Source organism: Mobula birostris, chromosome 1 (genome assembly GCF_030028105.1).
Source record: "Mobula birostris isolate sMobBir1 chromosome 1, sMobBir1.hap1, whole genome shotgun sequence".
Lineage (NCBI taxonomy): Eukaryota > Metazoa > Chordata > Chondrichthyes > Myliobatiformes > Myliobatidae > Mobula > Mobula birostris.
The window spans coordinates 49,720,429-49,745,611 of record NC_092370.1 but is presented as its reverse complement, the minus strand read 5'-3'; the positions used below and the strand labels follow the sequence as shown (position 1 = coordinate 49,745,611).

General features: G+C 42.2%; 1 protein-coding gene across 1 annotated transcript in view; it reads right to left on the bottom strand.

Annotated features, from left to right (window-relative positions):
- Positions 1 to 25,183, bottom strand: part of st18 (ST18 C2H2C-type zinc finger transcription factor) — a 136,312-nt gene that overhangs the window by 38,140 nt on the left and 72,989 nt on the right. The window contains exons 7-11 of the mRNA XM_072244117.1: positions 9,862 to 9,963; positions 8,039 to 8,247; positions 6,933 to 7,135; positions 2,737 to 2,973; positions 1,271 to 1,377 (exon numbers count right to left, since the gene is read on the bottom strand). Of these exons, the coding sequence (XP_072100218.1) occupies positions 1,271 to 1,377; positions 2,737 to 2,973; positions 6,933 to 7,135; positions 8,039 to 8,247; positions 9,862 to 9,963 (858 nt within the window). The remainder of the gene's footprint in view (positions 1 to 1,270; positions 1,378 to 2,736; positions 2,974 to 6,932; positions 7,136 to 8,038; positions 8,248 to 9,861; positions 9,964 to 25,183) is intronic.

Below are 25,183 nucleotides of genomic sequence, written 5' to 3'. Positions count from 1 at the left end.
CTTCCAAAGCACCACACTTCCAGATGAGACTGGATACTATGCAGGCTTGGCTTGTTTGTAGATCAGGCATAACTGAAGACAATATGTGCAGTCAACGTGTACAACAGTGAAAAAGGCCAATGACCTGCAATGCGTATGCACATTATGCTCACTTGCATTAAAGTAACTCTCCAACAGGCCCGGACAAAACCCTCATGGAACCTCCTCTGTGTATTTCAGTAGAAGGTAGAAGTTAGAGGATAATATTACAGTATTATTAAAACTATAAGCTTAAAGGTTCAGCTAATGTCCAGATTCAAATTTTAGAGATTTATGAAAATTATTCCAGTGATGAGGGATTATACCTACTTGGAAAAACTAGGAAAAGCTGATATTGTTCTCTTTGGAACGACAGAGCTTGATAGCGTTTTTAAGATCATGAAGAGTGTAGGTAGAGTAGAATAAGGTATAATATCAATGACATATGTTGTGAAATTCGTTGTTCTGAGGCAGCAGTAGAGTGCGATGCATAAAATATACTACTAATTGTAATAAGCAATATATATATAGTGTAAAAAGGGAGCAAAATTATGGTGAGGTAGATTTCTTATCTGTTCTGAAATCTGATGGCAGAGGGGATGAAGCTGTTCCTAAAACGTTAAGCATGTGTCTTCAGACTCTTGAACCTTCTCTTTGATGGTAGTAATGAGAAGAGTATACAGTATATCCTGAGTGGTGAGGGCTCCTATTGATGGATGCCACCTTTTTGAGGCATCATCTTTTAAAGATACTGTATCCTCAATGGCAGCTAGACGAATGCCCATGATGGAACTGGCTGAGTTTACAACTCTCTGCAGATTTTTCTGATCCTGTGCAGTTGCACCTCCATACCAGGCAGTGATGCAACCAATTAGAATGCCATTAGATAGAGAGAAGCTGTTTCTACTGAGGGTGGGTTAAGAGCCAAGGGCATAGAGTAAGGCAGTAGGCAAATGAAGCAAAAATCACATAAGGGAAAATACTTTTACACAGTGAGTGATAGAGACTGGAATTTATTAGCAAGGCAATAACAGAGGCAGACTCATAATGTTGAGTTGCATAACTGTTAGTCAAAAAAAGAACTTGCAGGACTATGGGAAGAGAGAAGGAAAATGGAGCTAGCTGGATTGCACTTTCATGATTGCAAGCCTCATGGCTACCTTCCATGCTGCAAAAATCCTGAGTTTTTGTGATTTTATTAGCTTATTGCTGCATCATACAAATAGAGAATAAATGGTGTACTGCAACTCACGTAATTAGTTCCTTCTTTGAGTCTTTGTTTGGAACTTTGGACTGAGGACTAGGAATCGTAACCTCACCAGGATATCTCCTCTCTTCCTCTGGACCAATGTCTTCTTTCTGTAAGCATAATAAGTGAGACAACAAGGTGATGAAATGGTCTGGGTGTTGTCGGCCATTCCAGCACACAAAATGACATTCCATTTAGGGAAAACGTTGCTTTATGCTTCACGCACAAATCTACATACTTGATTGTAAAATCTGACAAAGAACAGCACTATTGGACCTCAATTTAAAATATAAAAAAAATATAAAATTATTAGTATAATTTCTTCAATGAAAACTTCTCAATTGGTGAGCTTCATGAATTAAAAGTCAACACTGATCAGTGAGACCATAGGGGGTTGAGAATTTTAAAAGTGCAGCTTTGCTAAACTGATGCCAAATGTCAGTGGCCACAAATGGAATGATAAACAGGGCATTCTGTCAGTTAAGGGACAGCATCAATCACATCATTGAAACACGGCATTAATTCACCCCTATGACTAACTCTCTAACAATGAGCTTTTTTTCATAAAAGGTACAGAATTATTTTCTAATTCAATTCTAGTCAGTCAGATCTTCAAAAATAGCTGCCAATTATTCTTGCTTAAAAGATCCAGTTTAATCATTGTGGTGTCATTGAAAGACTGAAAAAAATCAAATGCAACCCAAATGAAATTAGAAAGATGCCCTAGTCATGGTTTATTTCCCCAGGGCCATTATTAGGTTTGTGGGTGGAATCTGCGTTTGGTATGAAGTTTTTAATACTAGAGGAAAATATTACTAAACCTCCAGTGGAAGCAATTGTAATTTGCAGTTCAAATTTGACAATATTTTGTGTAATGTCAGGGAAATTGTGCCAAGGAAAGTGCAAGCAGTTGAAAACTCCAGGCCAACATAACACTATGTGTTATGTCTTAACACTAAGTCTTAACACAAAGCAGTCATGAATAGTACATGCTTCAAAGTGGGCAGATGATGGAAGAATGATACATCTCAGACTGCAACTAGACTTTCATGTTTATGTATGTTTGCTAATGCTACTAGTCAGCTTGTGTAAAATAATAGTAAATGCCAGTAGCCTTCCTATTATTTTTATAATAAATTGTGACCCCTTAGACCACAACTTAATCTGTAATGTAAAGGTTTAAATCATGTATTTTAATGTAAAATTCAAGTGGAAAGTTGTGGTTGTAGAGAAATAATGAAAATGAATACATAGGAAGTAATGGATTGCAGCTGTGCTTTCCAGACTCGGACTTCTGTAACCTCTGCTCCGATGGAAACAATGGATAACAAAATCCCCACAAGAGCTTGCTTTCACAAATGATTCCATAATAAAATTAACAGTTAATCTACACCAGAGCACCTGGCAACAGCAACTCACAAGTCTACACAGACTTCATGAATTATCAGAAAGAAAGCCCTTTGAGTTACCTCTTTATCCTCTCCCTTTTGTATTTGTGCTTTAGTGTAGTTAACAGGTGCATCCCATCCTTCTTGTTCGCACAGTGCTTGGTAGTACTGAGGAGTTATCAAGATACTGTTTAGGTACGGTGGGGGAGATTCTGGTGTGGTTACTGCAGAACTGCAAGTGGTGACCTTGTCCCGGTTTCTATTTTTGTTCATGCTTAGGTCAAGGGTTCCATTTTCATCCACTTCTATATCTGTGTTCTGTATTAAGAAATTCCCATAACTATTATTATTTGTCATTGTATGTGATCAACAGTACTCTATTAAAGGGAGATCTACAGTGCTATATTAGGGAGCTTACATTACTTTGATGATACATTTCAAAAGATCGATCAGCAATGTGGATATACAGTTTTCACATGTTCCTTTAAATGGAAATTTAATCCAGTGATTCAATAAAAAAATTCATCATCTGTCAGAACTCAAAGTTTGCAAAAGAAAACCTCTGATCCTTCAACAGGGATTTGACAGTAACTATTTTTGTAGAAATTTGTGGCATTAAGACACTTCTTGACCTCATGACTAAGATGTAAAATTAATACAAAGAAAAAGATTTGCTTTTGGTTTTCAAAGCATGATTTGAGCAGACAGTTACTAAGCTTTACAATTAGTTTCTTTTTAGTTGGATGGCATCTAAACTGTTTGCAATGTTACCATGTGAGACATTTGTCAGTTCTCTATCAAAATTCAGTCTGTTGTCCATAAGCATTAATTCATTTAAAATTACATAATTCCCAGATTCTAGTCAATGTTCTAATAAAATAATTATAAAAAATGAAATGGAATTGTCGATCTGCATCTTGTTGAGAATTTAAAGTGCGTCACTAGTGCAAATGTCTCCTAGTTTTGGCAAAAACATGCAATCATATAGTGCAAAAAAAGGCTCTTTGACCATGACAACTATCAAGTACCCTACTATACTAACCAATCTTCCACCACAATGGCCTTCAAATACATTAGCAATTTCAGTGCTTGTCGGATATCTAAGTGCTTTGAAAGTATCTGATTTCCTCACTTATTCAGGCAGTACATTCCAGATTCTAACCACCTTTTTAGTGAAAAATATTTTCTTACATCCTCTCTAGATTTTCCCCAACCCCAGCCCAACCACCGTCCCCACCCATCCTAAACCTATGGTGTTCAGTTTTAGAAGCTTCTGTTACACAGAAATCTTTCCTAATAACTACCCAATTCATGTCCCTCCAAAGTTTTCTGGCATTGAGGCTCTTGGCGAACTTTCATTGTCCTGTTCTCATGGATTAGATGCAGGTTGTACTGTAAGTGTATTTTCAAATATTGATGAAAAATTTGTTTTCACTTTTCAAAGCATGAGAACAGAAACTTAGTAATTATGGTTTACAGTTAGATTCATTACTGAATTCTATACTTGTAAATTACTGTTGCGTCTGCATCACCAGACTCCTCTGATCCAAGGAAAGTAAACCCAGCCTATTCAGTTGCCCCTCATAAGTGAAATGTTCCAGCTCATGTCACATGCTGGTGAATCTTCTCTGCACCCTCTTTGATGCAATTATTATCTTCCTGTAGTGTGCCAACCAGGACCCATATAACGGTATTACCAATGATTTAGAATGCTTTTTCACAACCCTCTGGTCTTAAATTCTATGCTGATATCTTCAGGGATCATTGGACCTTTACAAAAAGGTCTTTCTGTTTCTCAATGCTCCCTAAGGTCCCATGATGTGATTGTATTTCTTGGAAACCATTCATATTGTGATTTCCTATAACACAAACCTCCTGTTCCCGTCACACCCCATGTTACAAACAGTGATGAGTGTCTATGGAATGTTTTTTCTCTCACATTAAGCCATTTTGTCAGTGATAGCAAAGTGACCCACTGCTATTATTTAACAGCTGATGAAAATATTAGACTTGGGGGGTGATCATGGCTCGATCAACATAAAATATTGTCAATTTTGATTTTTAGTCAGACAATATGGTGAGGCAATGAGATTTGGATAATATGGCACCATATCAATTGGGATGGCATTCACAGCGGAGTCCTTCCTTTGCCAAACCATCTCCTGTTCAAGGACTTATGAACAGATATCTCAGAGTGCAGCATAGGCACGTTCTTCATCTGTGAGGTATTTCTTCTGTTGTACATGGCTTATAGAGTAGTAAATGGTATAGGAAGTTGGATGCAGCATCTCAATTAACAATTATCACCACACTAACTATTTAATATGGCTATAGAGGTGCCAACCAACCATAATCCTGGAAGCCTTCCATTTTCATAGGTCACATATAGTAATCCAAATTTATAATTTCTATCAAGAAAGACAGAATTATAACTAAGTCTATGACAATGAGCAAGAATACTACATATCTACTAATCCTATTTGATTTGCCCTAAATTCCTATCAGTTCCCTTCCTGATCCTATCACTCACCTACAGACTAACCAAAAGTTCAGGATGGGGAGAAAATCAGGAAACACTGTAGTCACAGGGAGAACGTGCAGACTCCACACAGACAGCTCTAGTGATCAGGATCAAACCTGGGCTTGCAGAGCAGTGAGGAAGCAGCTGCACCAACATTGCAATCATATGTCAGACATCACGTTGAACATAAGTTTTATTCATACTTAAAGAGAATGGAATTAATCTCAATAGCTGGAAGGTGAATGTTGGCATGATATGAAATTAATATGTCAAAATTCAAATGCTATTCTGCCATTTTTATTGTATGCTATTAAAGGAATTAGGCACATACATGTTGTTGCAGTCAGAAGAATTAAAGTAAAGGCATCCGTTAGTCTTGCGAGACCATGGATCTGCACCTGGAAAGTCTTCACTCTCCAGGGCGCAGGCCTGGGCAAGGTTGTATGGAAGACCAGCAGTGGCCCATGCTGCAAGTCTCCCCTCTCCACAACACCAGTGTTGTCCAAGAGAAGGGCATTAGGACCCATACAGCTTGGCACCAGTGTCGTCGCAGAGCAATGCGTGATTAAGTGACTTGCTCAAGGACACAACACGTTGCCTTGGCTGGGGCTCGAACTCACGATCTTCAGGTCACTAGTCCAATACCTTAACCACTTGGCCACGTGCCCACCAGAATTAAGCCATTCATTAAAATACAAATTGTGAGAATAACATGCTGTATAAATGTGTCAAAGATTCTTCTTTCAAGACAATCAATAGAAACATCCATTTTGAGAAATTCCAGCCTTCCACACATTCTTTTCTTTGCCTGGATGAACCATTATGTCTTAAAACCTTTTCATCTTTTTGCATGGAAAAATTCATGGCTGATGAACCAAATACAACCCATGAGATTTATAAGACATTTTCTAAGAATGTTTCATAAATGAAGTTTCAGTAAGGTTGTAGTTTCAGATTCTAATTTTTTTTCAAATTCCTACTTGAACTTCAGAATTCAAAGTTCAAAGTAAATTTATTATCAACCCTGAGATTAATTTTTTTACAGCTATACTCAATAAATCCAATAACCATAATAGAATCAATGAAAGATCACACCAACAGGGTGGACAACCGGTGTACAAAAGACAACAAACTGTGCAGATACAAAAATAAAGAAAAAAGGAAATAATAATAATAATGATAATAATAAATAAATAAGCAATAAATATTAAGAGTGAGAAATGAGGAGTTCTTGAAAATGAGTCCATAGGTTATGGGAACAGATCAGCGATGGGCAAGGGAAGTTGAGTGAAGTTATCCCCTCTGGTTCAAGAGCCTAATGGTTGAGGAGTAAAAACTTTTCCTGAACCTAGTGGTTTTAGTCCCGAGGCCCCTGTACCTTCTTCATGATGGCAACAGTGAAACGAGAGAATGACCTGAGTGGTTGGGATCCTTGATGATAGACGTTGTCTTCCTGCGACAACGGTCCGTGTAGATGTGCTCAATGGTGGGGAGGGCTTTACTTGTGATGGACCCTCACCACTCAGTGCTCTCTTCTCAGTGCTGCCATCAGGAAGAATTTAAGTTGCTGGTTATTTTGCTGGACACAAACAATCCAACAGCTCAAATTAATCATGCCAGTTCAATATGTATAAATGAAGAAACTGATATGAGAATTGCTATAACATTTGGAGTTCATTGCCTACTTCAACCATTTTCTCAGCGTACATGATTCATTGTTTGAATGTAACCCACGGTTTAAGATGAATTGTCTCACCTTAGCCGACAAATCCTGAGGCTTTGTGGAGAGGTTCTGCGGCATTTCTCTACAGCGAGTGGATAGGTTGAGGATAGCTGCAGCTGCTATATGAGTGGCTTCAGTATCGTGAGTATAAGTGTAGATACTGGAATGGCATGGACTTTGAACAGAGGCTCTAGGCAGTCGGCTGGAAGAAGTCACTGGACTTGTAAACTGTTTAGCTGGCAGTAGATACAGGTGAAATTTATGTTAACATTTATGCAGTAACTTGACTGCATTATACAATTCAATCTATTATTCAACTTTTAAACTATTTTCTTGTTCGATTGAATTAACAGGTATAAAGATAAAAGTAAAACTGGAATAGTTAAAATAGACAGGGAAAGATGGGAAGAAACAGAAGAGAATATGATTAGAAGTGTCTATACTTTAAACTTCAGTTTAAAATAATGCAGATTTATTAACTGTATTTGTGAAAAAAAAGTCTTGGGATTATGACTTAATCCCATTCAATGGGTAAAATACACCTTAGTCTTCAGCAGAATGGCCATTTTCTCCCTGACAATGAGAAGCCAATGAATCTATTAGCCCATAAACACAAAAAATTCTGCAGATGCTAGAAATCCAGAGCAACACACAAAACGTTGAGGGAATTCAGCAGGTCAGGTAGCATCTACGGAGAGAAATAAACAGTTGATATTTCAGGCTGAGACTCTTCATCGGGACCAGAAAGGAAGGGGGATGATGAATAATAAGGTAAGAGAGGGGAAGGAGTATAAGCTAGAAGGTTGTAGTAGAAGCAAGGTGAGGGGGAAATGGCGGGGGCGGGTGTTGTGGATAAAGTGAGAAGCTGGGAGGTGATACGTAGATTCCATTTCCTAGTGTTCACTTGGTTGGTGGGTGGGTGAGAGGGGACTTTGTTGGAAAATCAACTCTTACAAGGAATTGAGGAATCTCCCAGAAAGCTAACATGAGACTGCAACGGATTTCCTGGAATTTCAATGCATATCCTGACAGAGTAATTCTGGGAGACAAGGGAAAATAAACCGCTCTATTATCCATTAATGCTTTCTAACATTCTATTATTATTCTTTACTGGCTTCATCTTGTTCTTCAATACTTACATTCACAAAATTGAACAGCTTCCCATTCTTGCACTTTTGATGTTACAGTGTGTTTTCCAAATACTTGTGCATCGAAGCTGGCATAATCAAATGGAGCCTTGGTGTATTTGTCAAGCTCTTTAGATATGTTGGTATGGCATGTGCTGATTGGCTGAGATGATGCATAGCTCAATTGTGTAATCTCCATTTGTTTCACCAGACACATAGGCCTATGCAAAGGACAGAAACACCATAAACTAAATTTATTTGTTTATTTCCTCTCCTGCCAATGTAAGCTGCAGATTTTTCTTTGAGGCACTCCAGTTTCTCAGCTGTTGTCACTGTGTCACTTCTTAACTGTCCCACAAGGTGGCACACTGGAGCAACAAAAACTGGTTATATCTTGCCTGTGATAAGCCAACGTTTGAAAACTATGCAAAACAGGAATTTTATTCCAACCTAGTACGAAATTTTGGGAAGTACATGCGTAACCTATCAGTCCACATTGGCTGGCAGCCAAACATGACAGAGGAGAATATGGTAACAGAAGTGCCCTTGCCAGTAACAGCTTTTTAAAGGGTAACCGATCAACATGAATAGTCAGAATATGCAAAGGATGAACTGTCACCTTGCAGAATACAATAGGCTGAGGCTGGGCAAAAAGTAAAAGCAGCATTGATGCCTTAATCAATTGATGATGGAGTCTGGGAAAAAAGGGCAACACCTCAGAATACAAGAATGTCCCTTTAGAACAGAGATAAGAAAGACTTTCTTTAGCCAGAGGGTGGTGAATTTGCAGAATTCATTGCCACAGATGACTGTGGAGGCCAAATCATTGGGTATATTTAAAGCAGAGGCTGAGAGGTTTTTGATTACTAGGGGCGTCAAAGGTTATAGGGAGAAGTCAGGAGAAGGGAGCTGAGAGAGATAATATATCATGGAATAGTGGAGCAGACTCGATGGGCTGAATGGCTTAATTATGCCCCTATGTCTTTTATGGTCTGATGGTCTTAGAATTGATTGCCTATTTTGAGACTAATAGGAAATCTAAGACAGCACACAATGTCACTGTCTCAACTGCAACTGGATTCCTACCTAAAAAAGAGCAGAATTTCTGTGGTTTGCAGTGGCGCTGACTCATTTCCTTCCCTCTTTCTGAAATTGTTAGCACCACAATTATCCTCTGCTTTGCATCTATTTCCTGATGCTCAGCCCAGAGAAAGAAATAAGTAAAGTTTCATTTTTAGCCCTTGTCTCCTTTACACTTCATGTGCTTTTCTGGGGCTTCACTGAGGTGGGCTGGGTTGTTCAGGTCATGAGACAGAGTTGGAGGTAGGACCGCTCCCCCCTTTGGCTCCTCGAGCATCAATCCGACAGAATCCAAATTGCAAATGTGTCCATCGCAAGTGGATGTTCCAGAATGGAATTAGCCACTTCATATAATAGAATCTAAGAAGATGTTTGATGCACAAGTTGTAAAATTGACCCAAAATATATGCAAATAAACTTCCCGGTTATATCAATAAATCATCTCATTTTCTTTGACAAATTCAACACTATCTGACTCAAGTTCTATTTTTTGAATTATATGACAGTTTTTTAACTGTTCTAAATAATAAAGCTTCCTTAGTAAGTATCCAAAAAATATGAAACATTATATATTAAATGGTTCTGTGTCTTTTTTAATATCAATGTTTTCATAATCAAGAAAAGAAAATTGAGATTTTCTTTTATGAAATGTTATCCAGGCAGCGCAGTTGAAATTATGCACCATGCTTTTATAATTGACTGGATCATATCAGCAGTATTGATTACTCCAAGGAAATGGAAAAAAATATGACTACCTGAACATTTGGTCTGAGGTTTGTCCAATCCTTGTAAGATCATTCTGTTTGTCCTGTGATTTGGCCAGTTTCTCTGCTGCAGCAATAGGGCAACCTGAGAGACTACGAAACAAATGAAATATTTAAGTGTAAATTATTTAAGGAGTCACAATGATCAACAAGATGAATGCAATGTATAAGAAGCAAAGAATCATAGAACATTACAGAACAGAAACTGGCACTTTGTCCCATCTAGTCTGTGCCGAACGATTTATCCATCTCGTCATATTGACCTGCATGACAGCATGTCTACATACTTAGAAGTTTAAGAAGATTCAGCATTACCTCTAAAATTCTGACAAACTTCTATATCTGTATGGTGGACAGTATATTGACAGTTGCATCACAGAACGGGATGTTGCATGACTTCGTATGGAAACATCAATGCCCTTGAATAGAAAGCCCTATAAAAAGTAATGGAGCAGACCAGTCCACTATGGGTCAAGCCTTTTCCACCCCTGAGCACATCTACAGGGTGCGCTGTCGCAGGAAGAAGCAATCAACATCACAAACTCCCACCACCCAGGGCTTGCTTTCTTCTCACTGCTGCCATCAGGAGCCACAGTGCCCTCATCATGAGGTTTAGGAACAGTTAGTACCCCTCAACCATCAGGCTCTTGAACCACTGGGGATAACTTCACTCAACATCACTCATCCCATCACTAAGCTATTACACAATCTATAGACTCACTTTCAAGGACTCTTCAACTCATGTTCTTGATATTTATTGATTATTTATTTATTATTATTATTTCTTCTTTTCCTATTTGTACATTTTGTTGTCTTTTGCACATTGGCTGTTTGTTCATCATGCTGGGTGCGGTCTTTCATTGATTCTATGATGTTTCTTTGATATATTGAGCATGCCCACAAGAAAATGAATCTCAACATTGTATATTGTGACATATCTGTACATTGACAATTGATTTACTTTGAATTTTGAATAAACAGTTGTCGTTTTGGGCCAAGACCCGAAACATCGACTCTTTACTCTTTTCCATAGATGCTGCCTGGCCTGCTGAGTTCCTCCAGCATTTTGTGTGTTGCTTTGGATTTCCAGCATCTGCAGATTTTCTCATGCTTGTGTTATCTAGCTACAAGATGACTGGTGAACCCAGGTGGGTGGAAAAGTTATAGGGCTGAGTGGGGAATAGAAGAAGAGAGAAGGGGAGGGAAATTTTTACTAGAAGAAGAAATTGATGTTCATCTCATCATGCTGGAGGCTACCTAGATGGAATATGATGTGTCGCTCCTTTGCCCTGAGAGTGTTCTCATCTTAGCAAAAGAGGAGGCCATGGATTAGCATGTTGAAAGGAAATGGGGATAGAATCGAAATGGTTGGCCACCAGGAAATTCTGCAGTTAGCTGATGGAGTGGAGGTGCTCAACAAAGGTGCCCCCCACCAATTAATGATTTTGCCAATGTAGAGGACCCCAACATAATTGCAGATGAAGTATTGCCTCCTCTGAAAAGACTGTTTGGGAACCTGAATGAAAGTAAGGGAGGAGGTAACTGGGCAGGTGTAGCATTTCAGTTGCTTGCAGGGAAATTTGCCAAGTGATAAACCTTCTTTAACAGCTTCCTGTGCTAGATCTGGTCAAAGGATTTGCTAAAGTCCATGTAGACAACATCCACTGCCTTGCCTTCATCCACTTTCCTGGTAATTTTCTTGAATTTTTTTTTAGATTGTTTAGACACAACCTACCACACACAAAGCCATGTTGACTATCCCTAATTATTCCCTGTCTATCGAAATACTTATACATCCGGTCCTTTAGAATAACTTCAAATAATTTACCACTACTTATTTCAGGCTCACAAGCCCATAATTTCCTGATGCATTCTTAGAGCCTTTCTTAAACAAAGGAACAACATTATCTATCCTTCAATCCTGTGGCACCTCACCAGTGGCTAAGAACAGTTTAAATGTCTCTGCTAGGGCCCCTGTACTTTCTGCTGTAACTGAGTCTTGGTTACACTGGCTGCTGAGGTGTCTAAAATGGCTTCTTTGTATGTTATATAAAATGGCTTTTCTGTAATAATAACTGCGATGTAAGGAGTTATCTCTCCCCCTGCTTGTTTGGGTTAAATTATTGATAAGGGAGGGAACGAAACAATGAGTGTCTATGCTATTCTTTTTGTGGGTGATATTCTGTCTCACATTGCTGGGGGACAGTGTGGTTTGGTGGGCTTTTCGGGGGAGAACTGAAGAGGGAGGACGTGCTGGATGCGCTCTGGTCGACCACCTGGTTGGTCCCAGGCGGCGGGTCGAGGAGGTCGGAGGAGATCGACTGGTGGACGGAAGACCCCATTAACTGAGCTCGAATGGTTGTGCACGAAGTGGTTGATAAGTCTGGCGCCTTTTACTTTCCTTTTATATTGTATCTCTATTAATTACATAGTTCCAGTAAGATCTATAAAGTGTAATCTGTAAATCATACATTGTGTGCTGTCTGACATTTGATGTATGAGTTTGAACCAGTGTGCATTACACAGCAACTACACAAACGTGACACACGGGGTTTCCTCTAGATAAACACGAGCTGATAGCTCTGAGCCTTACATTCACTGGGGCCATTGTCTGGGTTTGGATTCTGTGGAAGCTGTGTAATCACCACGTTAAGTTAGTGCGGAGATGGACCTGGATAAGACTGCAAGCTGGTGTGAGTCTGAGGAAGTACCGGTTAAACATGCGTGCGTGTTAGGTGGGGTGGATCTCCACACTTCGGAAGAAGTGCTCATGCGAGGGCTGAGTCTGATTAAAGCTATCGGCAAGGTAGAACTGATAGCTAGAAGGTGCGGTAAAGTAGTGGAATCCAGCTTGGTGTTGGTTCATACGAGTGCTGACGTCATGACCTTGGAACTGCCAGCAACGGTCAGTGTCCCGGGAGGTGGGTAGCATGTGCTATAACTGTGGGAAAGAGGAGCATTTCCAGTGGAATGTGTGTGGCAGGAGGTGTGCTACAGCTGTGGGGAAGAGGGACACTTCCGGAGGGATTGTGAGAGACAAGACGCCCTGCGGAGGGCAAGCCTCCAGGTGACTAAGAAGGGAGAGGTGTCGGGAAACTTAGGAGAGACTCAGTGAGGGAACGGACTGGAGTCTCTGGAGGAATATGTTCCCTGAAATCTACCATGGGACCTCCACAAGCCCAAGCCCTTATTCCGGATGGATTAGTGGGACCCCGCTCTGGCATGTCCCTATGGATAGAGGGAATCTTTGCAAGGGCCATCCTTGACACCCGGTGGCAAGTCACCTTATTGTACCGGTCATTCTACAACAAATGTCCAAAGCATTTGCCTGTAACCCTGTTTAATGCCCTGGAGATTTGGGGTATAAGTGATTACCCATACGATAGGTACCTGTGAGTGAGATTGGAATTCTCGGAGGGCGATGTGGGAATGTCGGAAGCCCTTGAGACGTTGGTGTTTTTTTGTCTGGACCCGGTGGAAACAGGTGGCACTGCCCTTCTGGTGGGGACTAACTCCCCTCTTGTGCGACGGCTCCAGGGAGCCTGTAAGGAGAAGGCGGGGGAGAACTTTCTGGAGACCCTCTTGGTATACCCAGTGTTTCGAGTGGCGTTCGAAGAAGCGGGTGGCCACAGGGGGCTGGATCCTGAGTTCAGACGAGGGGCAGTGTGGTGTACTCAGGCGAATCCTAAAGTCAGGGGAGGTGGCACTAGTGTTGGGGACCCCCAGATTTCCCGGAGTACCGGCCGGCAAGGCCCTGTTAGTAAACGCCCCGGAAGATCTTGAAAGGGAGTCCCGGTTCCCGGCTGGGGCGCTGGTGAGACCTGAATTGCAGAGGCCCTCAGTTCTACATGCACACCGGATTGGAGTGATTGTAATGAACACCATGGAGAGGGAGATCACCTTTAAGCACGGGATGCCCCTCGCGCACTTGTTCCTGGTGACGGTGATGTCTAGCGCCCCCGTGAGGCCCACTGGAGGAAAGGGGGCGGCTGACTGAGGATGTCTATAATTTTGAGGACTCCCCTGTGCCGCCAGAGTGTAAGAGAAGGCTGGCGGAGAAGATGTTGAAGCTAGGGGATGTCTTTTCTCAGGGCGAGTTTGATGTGGGTTGTTCCAAGAGCACTCGTCATACTATCCGGTTGACTAATGACACCCTGTTTAGAGAAAGGTCACGGTGGCTGGCCCCAGCAGATGTGGAAGATGTGTGGCAGCACTTGCACCAGTTGAAGGATGTGGGAATTATCACAGAGTCCTGGAGCCCCATGCGTCCCCCATAGTAGTGGCTAGGAAGAAAAATGGGAAGGTACGCATGTGCGTGGACTACAGGACCCTGAACTGGCGCACTGTCCCTGACCAGTGTACGGTCCCGAGGGTTGAAGACACGTTGGCCTGTCTGAGTGGGGCGCAGTGGTTTAGTGTCTTGGATTTGCGGAGTGGGTATTACCAGATTCTGATGAGTGAGGCCGATAAAGAGAAGACGGCCTTCATCTGTCCCCTGGGATTCTTTCAGTTCGAACGAATGCCCTAAGGCATATCGGGGGCCCCAGCCACCTTTCAGAGGGTCATGGAGAGAACAGTGGGGGATATGAACTTGCTCGAGGTGTTGGTGTATCTGGATGACCTGATAGTGTTTGGATCTACGTTAGAGGAACATGAGGAACGGCTGCTGAAGGTGTTAAGCCTGCTGAAGGAGCAAGGGTTGAAACTTTCCCTGGACAAATGCCAGTTCTGCAAGACGTCTGTTGGCTATGTTGGATACATAATCTCGCGAGATGGAGTGGCTACTGATCCGGCTAAGATAGACGCAGTGACCACCTGGCTGAGACCCCAGACTGTGAGTGCCCTGCGCTCGTTTTTGGGGTTCTGTGGGTATTATCGGCGATTTGTGAAAGGATATGCTAAAATGAGTCACCCCTTGAACCAGCTTTTGTGCAGCTATCCCTCCGTGAGGAAGAGAAGGAAGGGAGACTGAGAGCTGGAAGCAGGAGGATATCTGAACCCGTCGGAGCCCTTTGGACCGAGGTGGGATGCTCAATGAGAGGAGGCGTTCCAATCGCTGAAAAAGGCACTGACACAGGCCCTGGTGTTGGCTTTTGCCAATCCCTGGAAGTCGTATGTGCTACACATTGATGCCAGCCGAGAGCGACTGGGGGCTGTCCTGTACCAGGAGCAGGGCAACGGATTGAGACCAGTGGTGTTTGTCAGCCGAAGTTTCTCGCCTTCTGAGAGAAACTATCCCACTCACCAGTTGGAATTCCTGGTGCTGAAATGGGTGGTGGTGGACAAGTTGAGTGACTATCTATATGGGGCCAAGCTTGAGGTGAGGACGGACAACATTCCTCTCACTTACATTCTGACCTCAGTGAAACTGGACGCTACAGGGCATCGGTGGTTGGCGGCATTGTCTGCCTATGATTTCAGCCTGAAGTACCGGCCGGGGAGCCGGAACATCGATGCGGATGCTTTATCTCGTTGGGCACATGAGGGATCGGGCACGGATGAGGAGTGGGAGAGTGTCCCTGCACCGGGAGTGAAGGCCATGTGTCAATTTGCGAGCGACGCTAAAGCCGGGGACCCGATGGGGCCAGATCGGGCAGTGGATCAAATGGGGGTTGATGATGACGCGCTACCCACTGCTTACTGTAATTTGACTGCTCTGAAGAACCAGCAGTTGCCAGAGTTGAGCCCCGAGGAAGTTGGGGCGGCTCAGCAAGATGACCTGGGCATTGGCGCTATCTGGTACGTGGCTAAGAAGGGGGATATGGCTCAGATGGAGAAGATGAAACACGCCTCAGTGCCCTTACTACTGAAGGAATGAACTCGGTTGAAGCTGAAGAACCAAATCTTGTACTGGGTCACGTCGCCCCCGGACCACCCCCGGCGCTGGCAGCTGGTCATGCCTGAGAAGTATCAGAAGACTGTGCTTAAGTCACTACATGATGATTCCAGGCATTTAGGGCTGGAAAATACCTATGGATTACTCAAGGACCGGTTTTACTGGCCCCGGATGAGGAGGGAGGTGGAAGAATACTGTAAGGCCTGTAGTCGTTGCATCAGGAGGAAGACCTTGCCTGTGCAGGCGGCCCCGTTATCCCACTTGCAGAGTGCGGGACCCATGGACCTGGTGTGTATGGATTTCCTGTCTATTGAGCCAGACACCAGCAACACCGCCAATGTCTTAGTCATCACGGATCACTACACTAGGTGTTCTCAGGCGTTTTCCACTAAGGACCAGAAAGCAACTACAGTGGCGAAGGTGTTATGGGAGAGGTATTTTGTTCATTATGGCCTCCCCCGGCGGATCCATAGTGATCAGGGACGGGACTTCGAGAGCAGGCTTATCCATGAATTACTGGATATGCTTGGGGTCGAGAAATCCAGGACCACGCCCTACCACCCGCAGGGTGATCCTCAGCCCGAGAGGTTTAACCCGACCCTATTGGACATGCTTGGGACTCTGGAGATCAGTCAGAAGTGTAAGTGGAGTCAGCACATCGGGCATTTGGTTCACTGTTACAATTCTACCCGCAATGACGCTATGGGGTACTCGTCCTATTATCTGATGTTCGGGGGTGCGGGGAAGCGAGGTTGCCCATTGACCTTTGTTTTGGGACTGAAGCAGGTGAATTATCTTCGAAGCCCTATCTGAAGTATGTGTCCGATATGAGGAGGGAGTTGAAAAGGGTGTACGAGTTGGCTGAGGCAGTGGCCACCAAGCAGAATCAAGGGAGTAAGAGGAGGTATGATCAGAAAGTGAAGTTCGCCCAAATTATGCTGGGAGACCAGGTCCTCATACGGAATTTAGGATTACCTGGTAAGCACAAGTTGGCGGATCGCTGGGCGGCCACCCCCTATGTGTTAGAGAGCCAGATGCCGAACCTACCTGTTTACCGGGTGAGACCAGAGGATGGGAATGGCTTGTCAAGGTTCTTCATCGCAACCATCTGTTGCCCCTGCGACAGGAGGTGCAGGTGGACCCAGTGCCCGATGTGGAGCCTGTGCCTAGTACGAGGATTCTACAGAGCTGCAGGGTGATGGAGGAACCCACTTCGGGGAAGGCTGAACTGTGCCCGGCCCCGAAGAAGGACACTGATTTGGAAGATGATGATTCGGATTTGTGGTACCTGCTTCCGTTCGTTAATTCCCTGGTACCAGAAGAAAAGGCTCCTGACCCTTCCCCCACTGAGTTAGGTGAGAGGAGGGAGAGTGTTGAGGGGCAGCCTGGGATACAGCCGGCCTTGGAAGGAGAGAGGGTGGAACCAGAACCCGAGACAGAGGGCTCTGAGTTGCTGAGGGGTCCCATTGAGGGAGCAAGCGAGGGTTCGACAGGTAGACCCGGGGTGTCTCCAGTGGTGTCTGAGCCGGAAGGGTCACCAGAAGAGGTGTGGAGGTCTCAGAGAAGCAGCGACTCCCCGGAGAGGTTGACCTATACAGCGCCGGGAGAACAGGGTGTGATCTCTACCACCCTGGGAAGTTATGTCACTGCTTTATGCACCTGGGTTGGGTTTTGTGTTTTGCAAGGAGTATTGGTGAACTCCATTAATGTCATGAGGACATGAATTTATTTGGTGGAGCGAGAGTGTAACTGGGTCTTGGTTACACCGGCTGCTGAGGTGTCTAAAATGGCTTCTTTGTATGTTATATAAAATGGCTTTTCTTTAATAATAACTGCGATGTAAGGAGTTCTCTCTCTCCCTGCTTGTTTGGTTATATTATTGATAAGAGAGAGAACAAACCAATGAGTGTCCATGTTATTCTTTTTGTGGGTGATATTCTGTCTCACATTGCTGGGGGACAGTGTGGTTTGGTGGGCTTTTCGGAGGAGAACTGAAGAGGGAGGACGTGCTGGATGCGCTCTGGTCGACCACCGTGGTTGGTCCCAGGTGGCGGGTCGAGGGGGTCGGAGGAGATCGACTGGTGGACAGAACATAGAACATAGAACATAGAATAGTACAGCACAGTACAGGCCCTTCGGCCCACAATGTTGTGCCAACCCTCAAACCCTGCCTCCCATAGAATACCCCGTTAATTGAGCTCCAACGGTTGTGCACGAAGTGGATGAACTCTGATAAGTTTGGTGCCTTTTACTTTCCTTTTATATTGTATCTCTATTAATTACTTAGTTCCAGTAAGATCTATAAAGTGTAATCTGTAAATCAAACGCTGTGTGCTGTCCGATATTTGATGTGTGAGCTTGAACCAGGGTGCATTACATAACAACTACGCAAACGTGAGACACGATTTGGCGGGCGGACAGGGTTTCTCCTAGATAAACACGAGCCGATAGCCCTGAGCCTTACACTGCACTTGCCTCCCACAGCGTCTGAGCGATCACCTGATCAGGTCCTGGGGATTTATCCACACTCATTTCCCTTAAGACAGCAAATACCTGCTCCTCTGTGATCTGTATATGTTCCATGACATCATTGCTGTCTTGCCTCACTTCTACAGATTCTGTGTCTGTATCACAAGTAAATACAGATTCAAAAAATCCATTTAAGATTTCTCCAATCTCTTTTGGGTCCATGCATAGATGAGCACTTTGATCTTCCAGAGGACCAATTATGACACTTACTTTGCTTTTGCTCTTAATATATCTATAAAAGCCCTTGGAATTCTCCTTCACCTTGACTACTAGAGCAACATCATGACTTTATTTAGCCTACTTGATTTCCTTCTTAAGTGCTCTCTTACATTTTTTATATCACCTATGTACCTCATTTGCTTCTTCCTGCCTATACCTGCTCTGCACCACCTTCTTCTTAACCAGGGCCTTAATATCTCTTGAAAACCAACCAAAGGGACAGCTGGGACATTCCGCACACCACAGTTCCCTTGGAGATGTTCGATTGTGCGTAACTAGGTACTTGGCAAGGGCCAATGAAAAGACATTAGGTTTAAGTGGAGCAGCCATTGTGTGAGTGGGCCTGTGTTAGAATGGGAGGTTGAGGTTTGGCTCATAGAGGCTTTGTTAAGGGGAAGCAGAGGCTGTAGATAGATTTGTTTTTCCATTTAACTTTCTTTCTTTCTTATTGCAGGGTTAGACCCATGGGAATGTCAGGCAGGATAATGGAATGCTCCTCTTGTGGGATGTGAGAAGTCAGGGAGACCTCCAGTGTCTCTGATAACTACACCTGTAAGAAGAGGATCTAGCTGCAACTTCTTTTAGACCATGTTAAGAAATTGGAGCTGGAGACAGATGAACTCCAAATCAGTCAGGAGGCTGAGTGGTTGATAGTTATACTCAAGGTGCAGGATACAGGTGACATGAAGATGGGGCAAGGGGATTGGCAGCCAGTGCAGAGTACCACTCTGGCTGTTTCCCACTATAAAAGATATACCGCTTTGGATACTGTTGGGGAGAATAATCTAGAAGAGGGAAGACACAGTGGTCAGGTCTCTGGCACTGAGTCTGCCTCTGTGGCTCAGAAGGGAAGAGGAGGGAAGAGGTGAGCTGTAGTGATAGGGAATTCATTTTTTAGGAGAACAAACAGGACTTTCTGCAGACAAGGATGAAGGGTGATAAGGTTCTGCAAATATCCATTCAGGGCTCCAAACAGTCCTTCTAGGTGAGGCAACACTTCACCTGTAAATCTGACTATTCTACCTGGTGCTCACAGTGCGGCTTTGTTGAGCACATCTACTTCATCCACGCATATCAGATCTTCCTGGTGGCCCAGCATTCCCATTCCCATTCCGACATGTCAGTCCATGGCCTCCTCTTGTGCCGTGATGAGACCACCCTCTGGGCGGAGGGGCAACACCTCATATTCCGTCTGGGTAGCCTCCAACCTGATGCCATGAATATTGATTTCTCCTTCCGATAGAAAAAATTTCACTCCCCCTCCCCCTCTTCTTGTGTTCCTCTAATGCTCTGACCTCTAACCTCTTCTCACCTGCCTATCAACCCCCCCCCCCACCACCGGTGTCCCTCTTCCTTCCTTTTCTGCTATGACCCACTCTCATCTCCAATCAATTCCTTCTTCTCCTTTCCCACCCACCTGGCTTCACCTATCACCTTCTAACTATCCTTCTTATCCTCGCCCATCTTTTTATTCTGGCGTTTTCCCCCTTTCCTTCCAGACTGTTTGTACATGAATGCTGCCTGACCTGCTGAGTTCCTCCAGCTTTTTGTGTATGTGGCCTGCAGAATTTCTTGTGTTTAAGATAGTGGAGTGGTTCTGGGGAAAGATGTTGTTAAACCTACATATGAAGTCAGGAATCAAAAAATTGAGCATGGTGGGATTAATGTTCTGAGTTGTGTATATTTCAATGCAGGGAGTGTTGTAGGAAAGGCAGACGAGCTCAGGGCATGGATTAGCACATGGAATTATGATATTGTAGCCATTAGTGATACTTGATTGCAGGAGGGGCAGGACCACCAGCTCAATGTTCTGGAGTTCTGTGGTTTAAGATGTAATAGAGCGGGAGGAATTAAAGGGGGAAGGGTGGCATCACTGTTCAGGGGGAAATGTCACTGCAATGCTCAGAACAGACTGACTGGAGAGATCGTCTACTGAGGCTAAATGGGTGGAAATGAGAAATAAAAAAGGGATGAAAATGTGAATGGTATTATACTATACAACATCCAACAGTCAATGGGATTTAAAGGAGCTTATTAGCAAAGGGAAGATCTTCTGAATAGATAGGAAATTGATTGTGAGATAGGAGATATGGCATTAAGGTTGACAGCATGGCACTTGCTGACCTTGGAGTCAAAGCAGTGCATGAACCTCTGCAATCAGTTATGCTTTCTGCTTTGTCCCAGTAGTATAGAGTTTAATCATGCTAACATCCAAAATGAACTTTCCAATGTAACCTGTCAATGATCAAGATTCCTTAAATCTGAGTAAAACAAAGGTTCCCTAAACCTTTTGTCCAATAATAGGAGATCTGGTATTGCACTTTCTGTAGTTGCAACCTCCATATATTGATTAAAGAAACTTTCCTGAACACTTTTGATAAACTCTATCTTATCCAGTCTTTTACAGTTTGGGAGTCCTAGTCAATACGTGGAAAGTTAAAATCACCTAAATCACCTCTAACCACAACATTATGTTTCTTGCAACTGTCTGTAATCTCTCTTCACCTTAAGTACTCTCCTATTTTGAATCTGTAGACAATTCAACAAAAATATGAAAAAAAAGACCTAGCTTAGGTTTTAGGTGGACTGGTGTTTCCTTTGTTGTAATAATGAAAAAAAATTAATGAAGGTGAAAGCTTAGTAGATCCACTTAATTGAAGTTCAACCCTCCCCTCCATCCTGTCCTATGAAGACCTTGGTCTAAAATTTCATTGCAGGTGCTTTGACTGGACATCATTTGCATCTCAAAACCAGGGATCTGCATTACAGTCTTAAGAGTTTTCAGCCTAAACATCATGATATGCTGATCAATGAATCAGTAAGAACTCTAGCAGCAAATTTGACTGAGCTGCATCTCATTCTGCAGAATCTCTTGTGTTTACGATTGACAGAGCTGTACAATCTTTCCAAAAAAGAAGAGGATCGGGGGTCTGATGAACAATAGTTATACACCCAAAGTGATGTGGGAGAAAATTATTTTACAATATTGTAAGATTGGGCATCTCATGTTTAGTTGCCCTATCTTAAAATGACATCTTTCTATATTTTACAATTAATATCAAGCCTACCACTTTTAACTGTTTCTTTATCTTATCCAACAGATAACTTGTTTTTCTGCTTGAATTGAGTCCAGAATGCTAAATGTGTGCCACATAAAGCAAGACATTATATGGGGTGGCTGAGTGGACCACTGCCTGCCTTTAAGTGTCCATATGTATAAATGTATAATTTTACAATTGGGGTATTTAAATATTTTAAATATTCTGTTATTGCTCTCAGATACAGATTGGAAATGTTATGCAATAAGGGCATAGTGTTTGTGGCATTTGCTTCTGCAGCTGGGTCAACTAAGCCAAGAACTTGTAAAGTCAAATAGTTGATATATTTGTTTTTAAAATGACCTATTGTATGAAACGTTTGGTGTTGCTGCATGAATGGACATATTATTCACCAAGCAAAACATTTAGTGGAGCTAATTTCACTCCTATTGTCAGGAGCAGAATCTACAAACAACTGTACATAAAAATTCAAGCACGCAGACAGCTTCTGTCGCCTGGCATAGAGAACACACCCTTATTTTTATTGTGTTAACTATATTGATGTTGTAGGCATCCAATAATTACTCATCACCAACTGCAAAATCCAGGTTTTCATGTAAGGGATCTTGCCAGTGATGCCTGCCCACTGTGAGTCTGTTTCCCTCTCCAGGGTGCTGAACAACACATTTGTGTAGGCTGCAGTCCTTTTACAATTTGCTCCTTTTTATCACAAATTCTTCCCACAGCTTGGCCATGGACTTTGCAGTTTGGCAAAGGGAATGCACTCTGTTGCATTTTAAAATGCTCAATGTCTTGAATCAGATTTATTTGGACATAAATTTCATAAAACATAAGCTTAACCTGCATCCGAAATTCACTTGTAATGACAAATGCAGCATCCCTTGTCTGGAGCACAGACTGGAGATTCACAGTAACATATGAAGTGGGATTTACAGGTGAATCACTAAAATCAACTGTTAAAGAACAAATGCTAACGGGAGTGTGAAAATATCTTTAGCATCTGACCAACAGCGTTAAACTGATCAGCATAGTCAACCATTGATGGGATGCAGGAATTACTAGTGAGGCCATTATTTATTGCCCGTCCTTAATTACCCTTGACAAATTGTATGGTGATGGTGGTGAACTGCTCTAATTCTCGTGGTAAAGGATCTTCCATGGTGTTGTTGGGTAAGGATTTCCAATATTTAGATTCAGTAACAATGGAGGGACAATATATTTCCACTATATTATTGGATTGTAAAATGCGACAGAGGGGCATATTTCCTGAATATTCTTTCAAATGGAAGGTGATGAGTGGTGTTTTCTTTGGACCAGAGAAGCAGAATGTCATCGAAAGCCAATGAATTAAACACTGGGCAGTCCTCAACAAGTGCACAGTGATAGGTCATTCCGAGTAGTGGAGGGGCCAAAGATTAAATGGTAACAGGAATAAAAGAAGAAGAGGATTAACAACGAAATTGGAGAAATAAAATAATTTTCTTTTTACACGACATAATGCTTGGAATCTGGAGCGCACGCCTGCAGATATGGTTGATACAGATAGGATTCACTGTGGCTTCAAGAATGAATTATATAAGACATATATGGAAGAAAATTATACAGTGCTAAGAAGAAGGGGTAGTAAATGGTAAATCTCTCCCCACCGTTGAGCACATCTACAAGGAGTGTTGTTGCAGGAATGCAGCATCCATCATCAAGGACCCCCATCATCCAGGCCATGATCTCTTCCCACTGTTGCCATCAGGAAGAAGGGACAGGAGCCTCAGGTCCCACTCCAACAGGTTCAGTACAGCTATTACCCATCAACCATCAGGCCCTCGAACCAGAGGAGCTAACTTCACTCGACGTCACTCACTACAACAATGAACTGTTTCCATAACCTATGGACACACTTTCAAGGACTCCACAACTCATGTTCTCAACCTTCTTTACTTATTTATTTATTATCTTTACTTTTTGTATTCTCACAGTTTGTTGTCTTTTGTACATTGCTTGTTTGTCCATCTTTGCGTGCACGACTCTTTATTGATTCTATTGTGCTTCTTTGTATTTACTCTGAATGCCCAGAAGAAAATGGATCTCAGGGTAGTACCTGGTGGAATATACTGTATGTACTTTGGTAATAAATTTACTTCGAACTTTGTACTTTGTTTTGAACTGTGGGATGGAAATAATCAGTTGCTCTGGCTGAGAACAGGCATGGACAGGATGAGCAGAATAGTTTTTTTCTGTGCTGTAATCATTCTATAAATCTATACTATCTATCAGTATTATTAACTAATTTGCCTTCTATTGTTTTGAAAGTTGTATCTCAAATACCAATAACATTTAATTTCCATATCTGAACTCACTTACACAATTATTCATAAAACCAAGTATAAACTTAGATTGCCTAAGATAAAGCTATATATATTTAAAGAATTAAAGTGCACTATGACATGGGAATTACTATTCAAAAGGGTCTAGGAAAGCTTTAAGCAAGACTTCAGCTCATAGTCTGTGTTAATAAAACTGAAAGGGTGGGGGACTTACATGTGGAAGGCCAAGAAGAAAGGAATGAGCTTGACAAGTTGCAAGCTTGATCTATTTCATGTCTTCCCTGAGTTGGTTGAAAGAGTTGCTACATTCTTTATCAATTCTTAGCACGTTCCCACATTGTAATATACCTAGACTAAAGTGCAATCAGTTTTCAGACAGCATCTAATCATTTACACAATAGATTCTGAAGATGTTGGAAATCTTGAGCAACACACATATTGTGCCGTAGGAAATCAACAAGTCAGGCAATATCTATGGAGAGAAATTTAGTTTCGTAGATGCACTTTTGTATATGGGAATAGGATTCACAGTTCATTCTTCAGAGATTCTCCTAATTGGTCAAGACAACTTTAACAAATACATTGGTGGAAATGCACGTAATGTATTTGGATATGTTATGTAATGTGTGATTCTGACAACATTCAACTTATAGTGATCAGTTTGGAAATTCCCAAAGAAATTAGCTGTGATTGTACAAACGTTTGTAATTTTAGCACATGTTAATGACTTAACATTTCACTTTCTGCCCACCTTCAGAATCTTTCTGAAAAGATCTGTTTCAATGGTTATTCCCAAAGGTTATTGATGACTAGCAGAAGTGTTTTGGCTTGTCATAAAAAAACTCCGTTACCTCACTGGGTATTTAATTTCATAACATGGTACTCGAAGGATATAAAGAAAACAAAAAGTATTTGTATTTTGCAAAAGATTTGCATTTGTTTTCACAATGGCTTTTGAGATATGTTACAAATCACCTTTATATTCCCTGATAACTGACCTAAGCTCAGGAAGGTTTATTGCTGTTATCCCTGGATGAAAACCTAATCTTATGAATTTAGATTGAAATCAGCACATATTCACCAAGGTTTAGAAGAATGACAAGTGATATAATTTAAAATGTAAAATTCATAACAGGTCTGGAACTGGAGGTGTCAGTCTCTGAGGATGGAATCAATTATTTAACATTGGGATTGTATTTCTTCACATGTAGGGCTGTGAGAAGGTGGAGCACTCAATCCCAGAAGGCACTGGATGTTCAACTGTTGTATATCTTCAAGAGAAAAAAATCAACAGGGTCAGAAATCAACTGATAAAAATGGGATCAACTGCAAAGTGGATGATGTAGAAT